This window comes from Nycticebus coucang, chromosome 17 (genome assembly GCF_027406575.1).
Source record: "Nycticebus coucang isolate mNycCou1 chromosome 17, mNycCou1.pri, whole genome shotgun sequence".
Lineage (NCBI taxonomy): Eukaryota > Metazoa > Chordata > Mammalia > Primates > Lorisidae > Nycticebus > Nycticebus coucang.
The window spans coordinates 55,573,933-55,589,276 of NC_069796.1; the positions used below are offsets into that span (position 1 = coordinate 55,573,933).

Below are 15,344 nucleotides of genomic sequence, written 5' to 3' on the forward strand. Positions count from 1 at the left end.
AACAACGTTAATCCATTCATGAGGGCTCTGCCCCATGATCTAAGCACCTCTTAAAGTTCCACCTCCTAACACTGTTGCACTAGGGACTAAGTTTCCAACACATGAGCTTTGGTGGACACATTCAAACCATAGCAGGCTGCCACACAACCTCTCCACTCGTCAGAACCCAGTCAGGCCACAGCTAGCTGCAAGGATGTCAGAGAAACATCATTTTTATTCTGAGCAGTCATATTCCCAGCTAAAATTTTTGTTACTGTGGAAGAAAAAGAGAACAGCTCCTAGGGGACATACAGAAATTTCTGCCACATACCTTAGTTAGGAATCCAGAAAGGAAACAGCTTGAAAATGAAAGAATGGAGGAAGTGGAAGAGTTCAAAGCCTGTGTTATCTTTTAGAAATCATTTTAGGATCAGGTGAGCCAGCTCCCTTTAGAGTTTTTTTACCCCATTAAGTTCACCTGAAACCATTTAGTCGTGACATAAAGTTAATCTTCAGAACCCCTTTGTGGCATTAAATCCTTTTCACTGTATCAGACATGTTTAATCCCTGGGTGACCTTTCCCTCATTTAGAAAAGATAGGACAAAAGGTATCTCCATTCATTCGTTCACTCATTCGTTCAACAAAAATTGATCTCTTTGCCACTCACGGAGCTCATGATTTAGGGAGCGGCAAACAGTAATCAACTGAATGTGAAATGGCAGAGGAGCAGTGAGGATGCTGGCAGGGCACACACGTCTGGGGCTGTGACTTGGTCAGAGGGCTCAGGGAAGCTTGCCTGAGGATTTGGACTCATTCCTGTAGGAGTGTCTGCTTTCATAGCAGCATGGTGAATTCTAGGAAAACTACCCCCAGGTGCTGTGTTGTGGCTGCATGTCATGGACCCTGCCTAGGACATCGTATGTCAAAGAAATCATTACATAAGAACAAGAAAGCCAGAGTGAGAGGGAGATTAGGGAGGTAGGGGCTTGGGTGCTGCCATGGAGGCTCAGAGTCTCCACGATGGCAGAGACCTTCCTTGTGGGCTGGGCAGAAGCCCAAGGAGCTAATACCAGAAGGAATTTTCTAGTAACTGTAGCCATCTGCATGGAGGAAGGGAGTTTCCATCTCCTAACTGCCCTAGTTGATCTCAGTGATCTTTCACATGCTGTAGCAAAGAAATGTTTCCTAGATCCTGTGGACCCTCCAAGGAGACAGCTTCTCAGCTCCCACTCTGCATCTAGAGTCTGGGACTCTGTGGGGCGTGGCGTAAGGGAAGGTCCTGGCAGGTATAGGTGAGGTGAGGATAGCACCAGAGGAGGAGACCACCATCAGTCACCTGCACCACCTGCTCCCCCACTGCACCACCCTTCTGCTCCCCTTGAGCTGGGGGAGACCTTTGCAAGCAGTGAGCATCTAGCCAGCCAGCCTTACCAGCTAAGGTTGTGGAAGAACCAGTGGATCACTGCCTACATGGTATACTTGGGAATTCACTCCTACAGCTTAAGGCTAATAGACTGATGATGGGTCCTGTCCCCTGACCAATGTTAGCTGACTGGTAAGTGCCACCTGGAGGACAGTGTCAAGAAAGAAAGAGCCTGGAATCCACAAGGAAGAATATTACAGTAACTGGTGATGTCTGCTTTCACCCTAGTGTGACTGTGATGAAAAAATGAGACATATATGTGAAAATGCTTTGTAAAGTGTAAAGTCCTACCTAAATAGTAACTAATTATGGAAGCTACCAGTTTTAGTAGTTCACAGTAACCTTTAGGCTAGATACTATTAATTGCCCCCATTTTATACTTGGGGAATGAAGACATAGGAAAAATGATGTAAGTTGCCCAAGGTTGCACAGCTAACAAGCAGAACTGTGGCACAAGTCTAGGTCTTTCCAACTACAAAGAAAGTGCTCTTTTATTTTGTTGGCAGAATGTGGGGGATGATGATTACACTTATGACTGTTAATAAACTATTCTGTTTCGTGGTGGCTCATCCCCAAGGCCACAGCTTAGAGGCTAATAGATGTGCTTGCCGTCCTTTTTCAGTCCCTGAAAGGTTGGAACTTGCCTTCTACGGAGCTGGTCAGTTTTGCCTGCTTTTCTCTTTATCCACTCACAGCTGCTGTACCCAGCAATATAATGGCCCTGTTTCACGCCCAGCTCACCAAGCCTCAGTGAACATTCTCTACAGGGTTTCCTGTGGTTGATTACACATCCGCCAGACTGAGATCTTTCAGGACCCTTGGTGAATTTCCCTTTTGGTGCAGAAGTATGATTCACCTCAGCAGTCTTCCTTTCTTGAGGACTATTTTTCTAGAACCATTTTAGACACTGAGATCTGGGACAAAATGTGCAGGTGTGTGTGGTGGATACTGTTAGCTGTGATGATTACCCTCGTGCAGTAGTGGGCAGTTGGCAAAACACTTTCATGTGGATTTTCTCTTCAAACCTCAGTTTTGTCATCTACAAAGTGGATGTAATGATATAGTTCAGTCTCGTCTCATGTAAGAGTTAGGCTATAATAAAGTCACCACTTAACAGTGAAAATAACATAAAATCAGAATCACCGTTGACAATTGCCCGTGGAATATAAAGACAAACCACCTCTTAAAAGTCCAGTTTAGGCCGTTTTTCCTCCAGCATGAAAAGTGATTATGGTTTCTTTGGTTGAAGCAATGGCAGTGCCTTCTCAGGTAATGAAAACACTTGCCTTCTAAGAGTAGGCTCCCTCTGAACCAGAGTGCTCATGCTGCTGGAGGCTGGAGAGAACGAGGGCCTCCCGGAGTGTCATGGGGGTACACAGCACACTAAGCACGGGGACAGGAGGCTCCCCAGCCGGGATTTCTCTCGCCTTTGACTGTGTGTCATTGAAATAGATATTATTCAATCTCATTAGATCTGATTTTCTAACTTGCTTACTATGGACAACATTGAAACTTGAAAGTAACACCAAACACCAGGCTAGGTGATTGCATTTGGGCTCTACCTGCACCCCTGGGACCTTGGGTATCTAAACCTTACAGATGAACATCTCCCCTGAGTTCCCAAGTTCTCAAACTGCACTTTTTAACTCAGATCCACAGGACCTTCATGACCCTATTAAAAATGAAAGTGTATGTATATGTTTATGTATGTATGTATGTCCATGTGTGGCCATTCCCACTTCCACTCTCCTAGGCCAGACTAGCACCATCTCTGCCTGCACCATTGTGATACTCTCCTCCCTGGCCTCCACCCTTCATCTTGGTCTCCTAATCCCTTTTTCACTTGGCTGCAAGAGAATTTTCCAAATGCAACCTCTGTTGCCATCTTCTTATAGAAACACTTGCATTTTATCTGCGTGTATGAAATACACACAAAAAGATCTGGAATGATATATACTAAACCTGCAAGAGCTGGATGGGGCTGTATAGGGGAACTTTGACAGTCTATTCCACATAGGAACTGCTGCTTAAAAAATATTTTCACTATATTACCTGCATAAATATAACATGTAATAAATACGTTAAAAAGAGAAAAAGAAATTGCAATCAGTGTAACTGGCTTATTGTACCCTCAATGAATCCCCAACAATAAAAAAAAAAAAAAGAAAACCTGAAAAAAAAAAAAAAGAGGAAAAGAAAAAAAAAAACACTTGCATTTCCAAATGCTTCTGGGGGAAAGACAAAACCCTTATCTATCCCTGCCCGTCTCCCATCCCCAGCAGACTGCCTATCCTTCTCTGTGCACCACACACACTGCTCTTTTAGTGCCTCCTATGTTTCATGTTCGCCCTGCCATGGGGCCTTTGCATGTCCTTGCTTTCTCCTCTGTCTGGAATGTTCTCTTTCTACTGAGTTAACTCCTAATCCAGTTTCCTCAGGGAAGCCTTGCTGACTGGATCAGATCCCTCCTGATCCTACCCGAAAGAAGGGGACTCTTTTTGTCCCACGTGCCTTTCTTTTATGCACCTGCTGCTGTAGCTAATAGCTATTTTTATTTGTTTGTGATGCTGGATTAAAGTCTATGGTTCCCTCTGCCACACACTCTCCTATAAGCTCTATGAGGTGAGGGCCCTTGTCCATCCTCCTCACCAGTGTGTTCTCAGCACCTCGCACAGAGCCTGGCTTGTGCTTCTACCATTACACATTTAAGTGGACGGACGGAAAGACAGACAGAATGGACAGGTGGATGGATGAGTGAGAGACACAAATGAACATCATCAAATTATCAGTCAGGGTGGATTTTTTCCCCCTGGTGATAAAACATTTCGGTACTTTGAAGAAAGTGTTGTAATTGTTCTTTTAGAATGGAAGGGAAAAGTTACTGAAGATTCTATTTGCCCTTTAGATAATAGACATTCCAAAATATCTCGACTTTTTTTTCCTCCCTGCTGTTTAAAAAATCTTTTAATGAGCTTTCACACCTGTAGTAGCAAATGACCTTTTCTAGAGCTATCTATAGAAAACAAAAGGGTGATTGGACAGGTGATATGGTTCTGCCCTTGGAAAGGCAGGATCAACCTTTTTAAACAATGGCTCCTATGTGAAAGTGACCTTGCCCTTCTTAGGGAACAGTGCCCCGCTCAGATTTCTAATTCCAACATCCTGGTGTTGAGACAGCAGAGTAATGGAGCTTACCCAGCCCAACTGCTGATTGTAATAGCAGGACCTGCCTGCTGTGGGTTCAAGAACTTAAGTCTCATGGTTGCTGAATTGTCACATTTCCTTCCATCCATAAGCAGTACCTTTAAATTTCATTGTTTTCTCATACAACTTGGTCTTTTTATTTATTTATTTTATTAAATCATAGCTGTGTACATTAGTATGATCATGGGGCACCATACACTTGGTTCATAGATCGTTTGACACATTTTCATCACATTAGTTAACATAGCTTTCGTGGCATTTTCTTAGTTATTTTGCTAAGACCTTTACATTCCACATTTACTAGGATTCACATATTCCCTTGTAAGATGCACCGCAGGTGTAATCCCATTAACCCACCTCCCTCCACCTACCTCCCCCCTCACAACTTGGTCTTAATGAGAAAGTTTCTTTTAATTTCAAATTAATACGAGGGTACAAATTTTTATGTTACATTGTTTTCACTTCCAAGATAAAGTTCAAGTTGTAGAACAGCCATTCACCCAGGGTGTGCTGAACACCCTCACTTTGTCACATTAAGTGAAATCCTGCCAATTGCTCTCCTTCCTCCTGCCAGTTGCCCTCCCTCCTTTTCACTCCTCTCCCCTCCCCTTGCTAAGTATATTTGGGTTTATCATTCATATGGGCATGTAATTGTTTCTACAGGGTGGCCATAAAGTTTACGTGCAATTGCACGCAAACTTTATGGCCACCCTGTATATTGGTTTCATATTAGTATTGAGTACATTGTACATTAGATTTTTTTTCTAACTTTTGAGATACTTTACTAAGAAGAATGTGTTCCAACTCCATCCAGGTAAACAATAAGGATATAAAGTCTCCATCTTTTCTTATATATGAGAAAGTCTTTGAATGAGCTTTCATACCTGAAGTAACAAACGACCTTTTCTAGAGCCACTTACACAAAACAAAGGGTGAAAGATAGGTTTCTCAAAACAGCAGCCTACTGGATAGGGGCTGATATTAGGTCCACTTCATTGAAGTCTGACTTGTGGGGTGCTGGAATGAGTGGTTCTCAACCCTGTGAAAAGGGACATGTCCTCTGAATGAAAACAAAACCATCCTTTTCTCTGCCTCTTTCACGGGAAGATGATTCTGAGATTAAGTGAAAGTGGATAGGTAATAACATTTTATTCTTGGGACTCCAGTCCAGCTTGTTCCTTGCTCCAAGTCCTTCTGTCACCCCAACCTGCCAAGCAGCTCAAATGCCAGGAGCTCCAGTTCTGACCCAGACTTCTTTTAGGTCTTATTGCAGGTGATTCTCTTGCATCCCACTCACCTCGGCCAAACCAGACTTGCCACTAAACAAACATGTCCGTTACATGGTAACCTCCGTTTCTGTGCTTTCCCTCTAACCATATTCCACCCCTCCACCTCCATTGCTGCTGGTCAGAATCCTGCCCATTCTTTTAGGCTTCTGCCAGACATTCTGCTTCTGTAGGAATTCTTCCTTGATCATTGTAGGTAGACTTTAACCTCTGGCTCTTGTAAATGCTTATATTGTAGAAGTTATCTGCACAGATTTCAAGGCACTGTGTTACAGTGTTGTGTATTTTTTCCCTTCTTATATACTTGTCTCATATTTGTATGGTTTGTTGAGGCCATGGACTATCACTTTTATCTTTCTCTCTCTTGGAGTTCCCTGGGCATAGTAAGCCCTCAGCAATCATTTGTTGGATGAATGAATAAATGAAAACAATCCAACTTATGTCCTCAAACTCATAAACAAAAAACATTTATCCAGGTGTCTAAACTCCTTTGTTTAAGGTAACTTTTAAGAAGTGTGGAGAATTCTCAAAGAACTAAAAGTGGACCTTCCATTTGATTCTGCAGTCCCATTACAAGGTATCTACCCAGAAGAAAAATAGTCATCTTACCACGAGGACATTTGCACTGGAATATTTGTTGCAGCTCAGTTCACAATTGCCAAGATGTGGAGTCAACCCAAGTGCCCATCAACTCATGAATGGATTAACAAACTATGGCATATGTATACCATGGAGTACTATTCAGCCATAAGAAAAGATGGAGACTTTACTTCTTTTATGTTTACCTGAATGGAGTTGAAACACATTCTTCTTAGTAAAGTATCACAAGAATGGAAAAACAAGTATCCAATGTATTCAATACTAATATGAAACCAATATATAAACAACTACATGCTACAAAAGAAAAACACAAGTATAGTCTAGCAAGGGGGAGGAGAAAGGAGGAAGGGAGGAGTGGGGAGTAGGGAGGGCAGTTGGTGGGATCCACCTGAAGTGCACAGAGGTAGGGCATTCAGCATGCACCCTGGGTGAAGAGCTCAACTACAGCTTGAACTTTAACTTAGAAATGAAAACAATGTAACCTAAACATTTGTACTTTCATATCAGTCTGAATTAAAATTAAAAAAATAACTTTTGGCTATATTAAGCCCGACTTGGGCCTCTTTGAAGTATAACCTTGACGGTAACCTTGAAGTGAATGTTTTGCTCTCTGTATATGTATGTGTGAGAGAGAGTTATCCTACTTAGTAGATAAACAATTATTTCGAATTATATAGTCATCTAAACCTAAAAGCCAAAGCATTCCAGTGCCTCTGTAGGGTTAGTTAAGAGGAAGGTGAGAAATCATCCAAAAAATTTCAGCAGAATCGAATCTGTTATACAGCCACACACCCTGGCTGAAGCAGATGACCTCCTCAGTTTTCCTCTCAGCCTTGCTATTTCAGAGCACACAGCCCTTCCCTTGTTCTGAAGACACTAGCCAGCTCAGCCAGAGACCAAGTGTCCTTTCTGAGTAGCCTTTGCCAAGTCTGCAGTTTGGGGATTGGAGTATGCACTTTAACAAATCTTTCTCCTGGAGCAGAATACAGTTGGCTTGCTTCACCACTATTCTTTCCTATCTTCAAAGGGTGCCAGGCATGCCTGAGTAGTGATTAAAAAAAGATTAAAATTCCATTTGTGTGTGTGAGTGTGGGGCTGTTTGAAAACTAATCGATCCTTTTAGTGGAATGTTAAGTAAAGGCACGCAGATACCAGAAGCAGTTATTTAGAGCAACCAGTCAAAATCCATTTCCAATTTATTGTTTAATGTGATTTCCACATTAATTCTTCCAGTCTCCTCCACAAACTCTCCCTCACTTTTTTCTTGCCATGCTCCTTCTCAAGCCCTTTGCTTCCTGTAGCAAAAGGACATCTGGAAACAAAAGGGAAGAAAAGCAGCAAACGATGATTGCTGAAGCAATACAATCACGGCCTTTACAGACAAATCTTTGAGGCTACAAAATTAAAGAAACTTAAAATTACTTCTGAATTGATAAGTCCAGACATGCTCTTTTACATAATATTAAGTGATTGCTATTGCATAAGAATTGCTGTCTTTTGAGAAGCATTGTTCCTGCCTCTTCTGTTGTTAAAGGTCTTGTGACATGTGCTTCTATTGTAGAGTGCCACTATTAACTAAGAACTTTTTCTTTCCTTAAAGAACACCAAGTTTCCACATGAGCATGTGACATCCTGTTAATGAGGAAACTCTCTAAATCCTGTTATCAGCAAAAGCCAGTTGAATTGGAGGAGGTGTTCCATAGGTTGCCCTGCAGGACCCACAGTGATGTTATGTGATTCCTATTTCCTCTCCTACTCCCCCAAACCTGGCCATCACAAACACTGGAACACATCTTGTTTTCATAAACATTCTCTGAAATAATGTGATGGTAGTACCTGTCCTTTACTGATAGGACCCAACTGTGTCCCAGACACTGAGTTAAATACTTCACATAGATGAGCTCAGTTAATCCACCCAACAACCCAGGAGTACTTTTTTTTTGTTAGTTGTCCCTCAGTCAGGGAAACTGGGCTTTACCTACCCAGGAAGTGAAACCTAGTTTTTCTAACTCTAGAACCTCTGAGTTATTAAACTGACTGCCTTATCCCATTTGTTCAAAGGGTTATCCAGGGCCTGCAATAAGCCAGAGCACAGTGACAAAATGCCTCTAACTTCAAGAAGCTTAAGGTCTAAACCAGAGGGAGAACAGCTAGATCTGGTTTGGTCCCTGGGGCTGAAAAGCTGTAGGATTTGGGACAAGTCCATTCTACTTTGTTAGCCTCAGACTTCATATCTGTAAAATATGAAGCTGCTGGATTTAGACAAATGGTTTTCCAACTTTATTTCAGAATCATGTCAAAAATGTGTTAAAAACACACACATCTTCCTGGATTCCTGTCTTAGTAGATTCTTCATTAATGTGGATTCTAGAATCCAGGAATTTGCATCTATAATCAGGGTCCAGGACCCATAACTACTGCATTTTGAGAGAGGCTGATCTGACTGCAAACCCATTAGTGTCTGTGCAGGTTCTGTGTTATCACACCTGTATCCTCTGGGCGTAGCACACTGCATTGCAGAGTAGGTGACAAGAAACATTTGGTGATAGTTTGAACTTAATAGAAATCTTAATCTGCACTGTCTCCAGAAACTCCATGTATGGCCATCAGAGACTCCTCGACCACCTGCAGTTGGCAACGATTTTTGTTAAGATCTGTGGGTAGGATTCATAGCACCCTTTCAGCGCTGTATACTCTATGATTTTAAAACTGGTTTTCCACTCTACCAAAGGCTCAGACCTATTACTGGAAACTTTTTCAACCTGTGTAGTAAAATTTAATTTGGTGAGATGTCAATGTATAATAAGACTCTTAAAATCCTAAAGGAGTCAATATCCACAGTCTGTGTAAATTATGACAGCATTCATAATTTAACATTCATGATTTTCTTGGGTTACCTGAGAGTGCCTTTTGAGCAGGTAGCGTATCTCCATTTTCTAGTTGGGAAAATGGAGGTGCCTGTGATTCTTGTAGCTTTTGCAAGGTCACACTGCAAGTGCTGTTTCTGAAAAAAAAAAATTAAAAAAAAATATATCCCAAGAGTCAAAGGATATGGCTCTTACCCTCTTGTCTATGGTAAGGCCTTAGTTGGGTAGCTTAGCCTGTTTGGACTTTGGTTTCCCTGTCTGTAAGGTGGTGGGAGGTGGACTAATTTTCTCTGAGCAGCTGCTTAGCTCATATGTTTGGGGACTCAAACAGCTGTGTGCTTAGCCATGTAGAACCCACTATGTCAGCAAGTTCTCAAGTCCTCTTGCTTTAAGAAAGATGTAAGGACTAACAAGATCACCCCAAACAGCATAGGTCATCCCTGCAGATCCTAGGAAGGAGAAAAGGAAGAAGGGAAGAATGTCATTAAAGCAAAGGCAATGGAAGTAGGTATGAAATGCCCAGGTTGCGGGAATCTTAATCCTCAGTGCCATCAGTTCAGCAACCCAGCATTTCCTTTTGAGAACCTGATTCAAGGAGTTTACTCTGTGAGATGAAGACTGTGAGGTTCATCCCTGTACCCCATTCCCAGTGCACTAGAAGGCTTTCACAAGCACTTGGGGGAAACAGTAACCTTCACAGAATCTTAGGCTCTTAACGTCCTTTAAATGTTGCTTAACCTTCTACTCAAAGTGTCTTTGGACATCTTGTGGGACCTTGTTAGAAATGTAGGCTCTCAAGCCCCCACAGTCCTACTACACCAAAATTCTCCAGCTTAGGCCCCTCAATTATTTAGTAATTTTTTTTTTTTTTTTTGAGACAAAAGTCTTGCTCTGTTGCCCCAGGTAGAGTGCCATGGCCTCAGCCTCGCTCATAGCAACTTTGAATTCCTGGGCTCAAGCTATCCTCCTGCCTCAGCCTTGGGAATATGTCAGACTATAGGTGTATGCCACCACACCTGGCTAGGTTTTTTTTCTATATTTCATAGACATGGGGTCGCTTGCTTTGCTCAGATTGGTCTCAAACTCAAGTGATCCTCCTGCCTCACCCTCCCAGAGTACTAAGATTATAGGCACGAGCCACCATGCCCGCCCAGTAACTTCTATCACTAGTGCTCACTCTATTCTCAGGACCTCAGAGAACAAGATGACTCCTCTCATGTCCAGGGCTTTTTTTCCTCCCTAGTCCTTATACAACACAGTTTCCAATCTTCCCCACCCAGGATACTTTCCTATATATCCCAACATGTTTCAGACTCCCTGGGGCCAGGCAAATAACACAAATGAGAGATGAGAGGCAGAGAGATGAAATCCAGTAAGGAATGCTGGGGACTGTGGTCAACTGCAGAGACATGCCCCACCCAAACAGGGCAGGCATTACCCAGGCCCGCGGAGGGATTGAGGAAACTCAGCCCCAAGTACTGACATACATCCTGGGTTTTCAAGAAAAGCCAAAAATCTTTAAGCTGGTATTAAGAAAGCCAAAATGAAATGATAAACACCTTGAAAGACACCAGACTGTCTGCCAACAACAACCTTTGGGCCACACACCTCAGGTTTTTGCCACCATTTGTCAAAGTGATAAATATCTGTTCAACTTGGTGTGACCAACACAGAGCAGGAAGAATTATTATCTCCTTCGTTGTAGACCAGTGGTTCTGAGTCTTGAGCATGTATCAGAATCTCCTGGGAGTCTGGTTAAAACAGATTGCTGAGCACTACCCCCAGAGTTTCTGCTCACAGAGGTCTAGTGTGGGCCCCGGGAACTTGCTTTTCTAAAAAGTTCCCAGGTGGTGCCAATGCTGCTGGTTCAGAGGCAGCACTTTGAAGGCCAGGGCTTTAGTTCCGTGCCTTCCATTAAGAAGCCTCATTTTGCAGCCTCTTCAGTCCCACCAGTGATGTGAGTTTCCAATCGTGGGCAGAGGAAGCAGAAAAAGTTGTCAAGAGGGAGGGCTGGGGAAAGAAAAGCTAACCAGCCCCTGGCTAATCAGCCCTGACATTGCAGCACCAGAATATTACCATGGGCAGGCCCTGACCCCACCCCAAGGCTTGGTTGCTCTCTCTCTGTGGTACAGGGAAGTGGCCCTAGCTACCTCAGCTTCCAGATATATTTGTTTGCTTGTTTGGAAGATTTTGGTCATCTGTTTTTAGCAGATGAACTTTTTTTCAAATGAAATTTCACATTCCTGGTGTGATTGAAAGAGGGGAACAAATCCCTGCTGTGGGCCTTCCTCTAACCCAGGCAGGCCCTGAGGCGCCTCCCGTGGAACCATAGCCTGAACTGATTAGATGCTTCCTTAAGGACCTTCTAGCTCAGCATCTGTGATTTTTAAGAACCCAAGAACTGTTGGCAGGCCCTGGGCCTTAGTTTTTGTGGTTTTCTTTCCCTCTCTGACCAAGACAACTGGCATACTGACTTCCCTAGAAGCCTCCATTATCTTTTTGCAATTCAAAGAGGTCTATAAGAGAGAGAATGCAAAGGATTGTTATTGTCATGAGAGCTGTTGTAAGGATGTTGAGCTGTTGTGGAAAATCTGCTTACATGAGGATCAGCCAAAGACTTAACAGGTGCAGAGATGATTTTATTCAGGTAGCTTCTTGTTAACACTAATGTCCGGTGAGCCACAGATCTGGGCCTTTGTAGTTAATTTTATAGGAAATAGGACTATTGGATTCTGCCTGCTATAATGACAAGAACAAGGCTGCAAGATTTTTAAATGAGTGAGGTGATTCAGGAAGCATTTATAGGAACACCGCACCATGCAGTGTTACCTTGGGGAGGCTCTGAGACTTGACTGTTGCCATGGGGAAGTATTGGGCTCCTTCTGATGACCCCAGTCACAGGAACTCAGCCTCCTTTAATCAGGGACATCACTTGCTCTGGAGCTACTAGGATGGGCGCACTTTCCCAGACAGATGGTACAGGCTGTCAGAGCCCAGCCCGAGGGGGCTGCTGTATATTCCTCTTTGCTCTCAGCCAATTGCTTGTTCATACAGTCCACACCCATTTGCCAGATGTTCACCTGGTTTGGAACTGGTCCCTCAGAACCATAGGGGTGACCAAGACATGTCTTTTACTCCTGCTGGTGAAACCCCTTCTTAGGCCAAGCATCTCATAGTCTATGCCCCAGATGTTTGCCTGCCTGCCTGCCTCTTAAGTCCATGAAATGTGCTTCATTTCTTCCTAGTAAAACTGAATTCCTGCAGTGTCTCCTCTGGGCCTCTGCCTTGTCCAATATGTAGCCACTAGCTGTGTGCAGCCACTGGGCACTTGAAATGAGTCTTAATTGAAGTGATACACAATGGATTTCAAAGATTTAATACCCCCCAAAAAAAGAATGTAAAATACTTTGATAATTTTTTACATCAATTGCACGTTGAAATGATACTTTAGATACACCATATTGGGTTAAATAAAATATTTGATCAACACTTCACTTCTTTTTTTTTTTAAATGTGGATTCTAGGAAATATCAGTTTACATATGTGGCTTGCATTATGTTTCTGCTGGGCAGCACCACCCTAGCCCTCTCTTCTCCCTAGGGTGAAAAGAATTACCTATCTTTTTTGGTTTGCGACTTCCCAAAGGGTGGACACTGTGCTCTTGTCATCTTGCTGACCTTAGCGCACCTAGCTGGCACATGGCAAGTGCTCACAAAGGTATATTGAGGGAATGAATAAATGAACCCATAATGACAGATCATCAATACCAGATCAACTGATATTACCAAAAGCTCCCCAGCCAGGGTAACATCTGGGTCTGTATTACTGAAGTTGTTTCTCCTTTTCTCCCTTTTCACAGCTTTTATCTTTTTTTTTTTTTTTTAAGGGCTCACACAATCGGCAAAAGAAGACACTTTTCCTTGGAGATGGGCAGAAACTGAAGGACTGGCACGACAAGGAGGCCATCTGGAGGGACGCTCAGCGCGGAGGTATGGAGGTCAGGACCTCCCATCACAGGCTCCATGGAGGGCGTGTGCACATCTGCACCATGTGCCTGTGCCTGTGCGTGTACCTGTGTGCGTGTGCACCTGTGTGTTTGTGTTTAGCAGCAGGGGTATCTGGACCTCTTGTTGGCTCCCTCCCTGTCTGCCAGCACCCCTTCCTGATCCTCAGATCTGCCTCTTTGCTTTTTAGCTGACTTTCTGTCCTCACATTATCAGATCTACTTACTGCCTGCAAGAATTTGCCTGTGTCCTTTATTGAGTGACAGGAAGTGTTTCCACTATTAGTGAAACAAGAGCAATGATAACAAGAACCAACGTTTCTTGAACACCTGTAGTAAGGAAGGCCACATTCCACACTTGCAAATTTTCTCTGTGGAACCCCAAATCAACCTTTATGGCCCATGTAGCAAGAAGGGTCCTGTAGCTCCAAGAGGTGTGGTAACCTGCCATGGTCACACAGTGAGAAAGAGGCAGGTTTGGGATTCAGACCCAGATCTAGAGGACAGAGATGATCTCTAACCAGCGCTGCAGCTGTGGAGTGAATTAATTAGTGGACTTCAGCTAAGCTGAAGTTTTCTTTGGTTCTTTAGTCTTTGGAATAGTTCCTGTTACACTAGAGCAGAGTTCCTCAAACTACGGCCTGTGGGCCACATGAGGTGGTGTGATTGTATTTGTTCCCATTTTGTTTTTTTACTTCAAAATAAGATATGTGCAGTGCGCATAGGAATTTGTTCATAGTTGTTTTTTTTAAACTATAGTCCGGCCCTCCAACGGTCTGAGGGACAGTGAATTGGCCCCCTGTTTAAAAAGTTTGAGGATGCCTGCACTAGAGAGTGGGGAAGGGTGGGGTACAGTGGTACACAAATTATGCCAAGGATCAGCTGCAGAGAGCCTGGACTGAGGGACTTAGGAGAGTACCTCTGATGCCATTTACCAGCTGTCTGACTCCAAGATGAAGTTCATACTCCCTGAGCCTCAGTTTTTCCACCTGGCAGTGGGGCTATGCTTCCTGCTTTGACAGACTATTATTATGAAGGTGACAAGTAAAATGATAAGTATGATATGGCTTTGCAATAAAGGAAAGCAAGGTAGAAATGTAAGGGATGGGTATTTTATTCATTTTTATCTCTGCTAAAGGCACAGACCACTATTGATTTATTTTTTAATTACATTATGACAAACCAGCTTGCTACAAGGCTCTGAGTAGAGGTGATACAATAACTGATGGTCAGGGAAGTCTAAAGACATGACATGCATTTTTCTATATGCCAGTGATTTATTTATTTATTTATTTATTTATTTTTGAGACAGAGCCTTAAGCTGTCACCCTGGGTAGAGTGCCATGGCATCACAGCTCACAGCAACCTCCAACTCCTGGGCTTAAGCAATTCTCTTGCCTTAGCCTCCCAAGTGGCTGGAACTACAGGTGCCAGCCACAACATCCGGCTATTTTTTGGTTGTAGTTGTCATTGTTGTTTGGCAGGCCCGAGCTGGATTCGAACCTGCGAGCTCAGGTGTATGTGGCTGGCACCTTAGCCACTTGAGCTACAGGTGTCGAGCCATATACCAGTGATTTAAAATGGGAGACGGGATGGGGATGCTGCTTAAGTTAAGAAAGAAAATCACACAGAGAGACAGTTTCAGGTTCAAATGCAGATTCTATCATCTTCTAGTGGTGTGACTTTGGTCTGGTTCCTTCACCACTATTTGCACCAATTTCCTCATTGGAAAAGGGGGTAATAACAGTACCTACTTGTATGTGAGGACTGTTGTAAGGATTATGTGATACACTGAAAGTGCTTTGACCCATGCCTTACCCATGGTAAGTCTTATATAAGTGTTAGCTATTTTTCGTTATTATTATTACTACCCACTGTAATTTAATTTTTCTTATGGAAAAATAATCAGTTCTGCCAAAGTAAGCAAGAGAAACAAACATTGTAAGGTAAATAAAGTAGAAGCAAGTAGTTTGTGAGTGAG

General features: G+C 43.0%; 1 protein-coding gene across 2 annotated transcripts in view; it reads left to right on the plus strand.

The window, feature by feature from the left end:
- Nucleotides 1-15,344, plus strand: part of GALNT10 (polypeptide N-acetylgalactosaminyltransferase 10) — a 286,117-nt gene that overhangs the window by 106,756 nt on the left and 164,017 nt on the right. For both annotated transcript variants that reach the window (XM_053566714.1, XM_053566713.1), the window contains exon 2: nucleotides 13,247-13,349. In XM_053566714.1, the coding sequence (XP_053422689.1) occupies nucleotides 13,247-13,349 (103 nt within the window). The remainder of the gene's footprint in view (nucleotides 1-13,246; nucleotides 13,350-15,344) is intronic.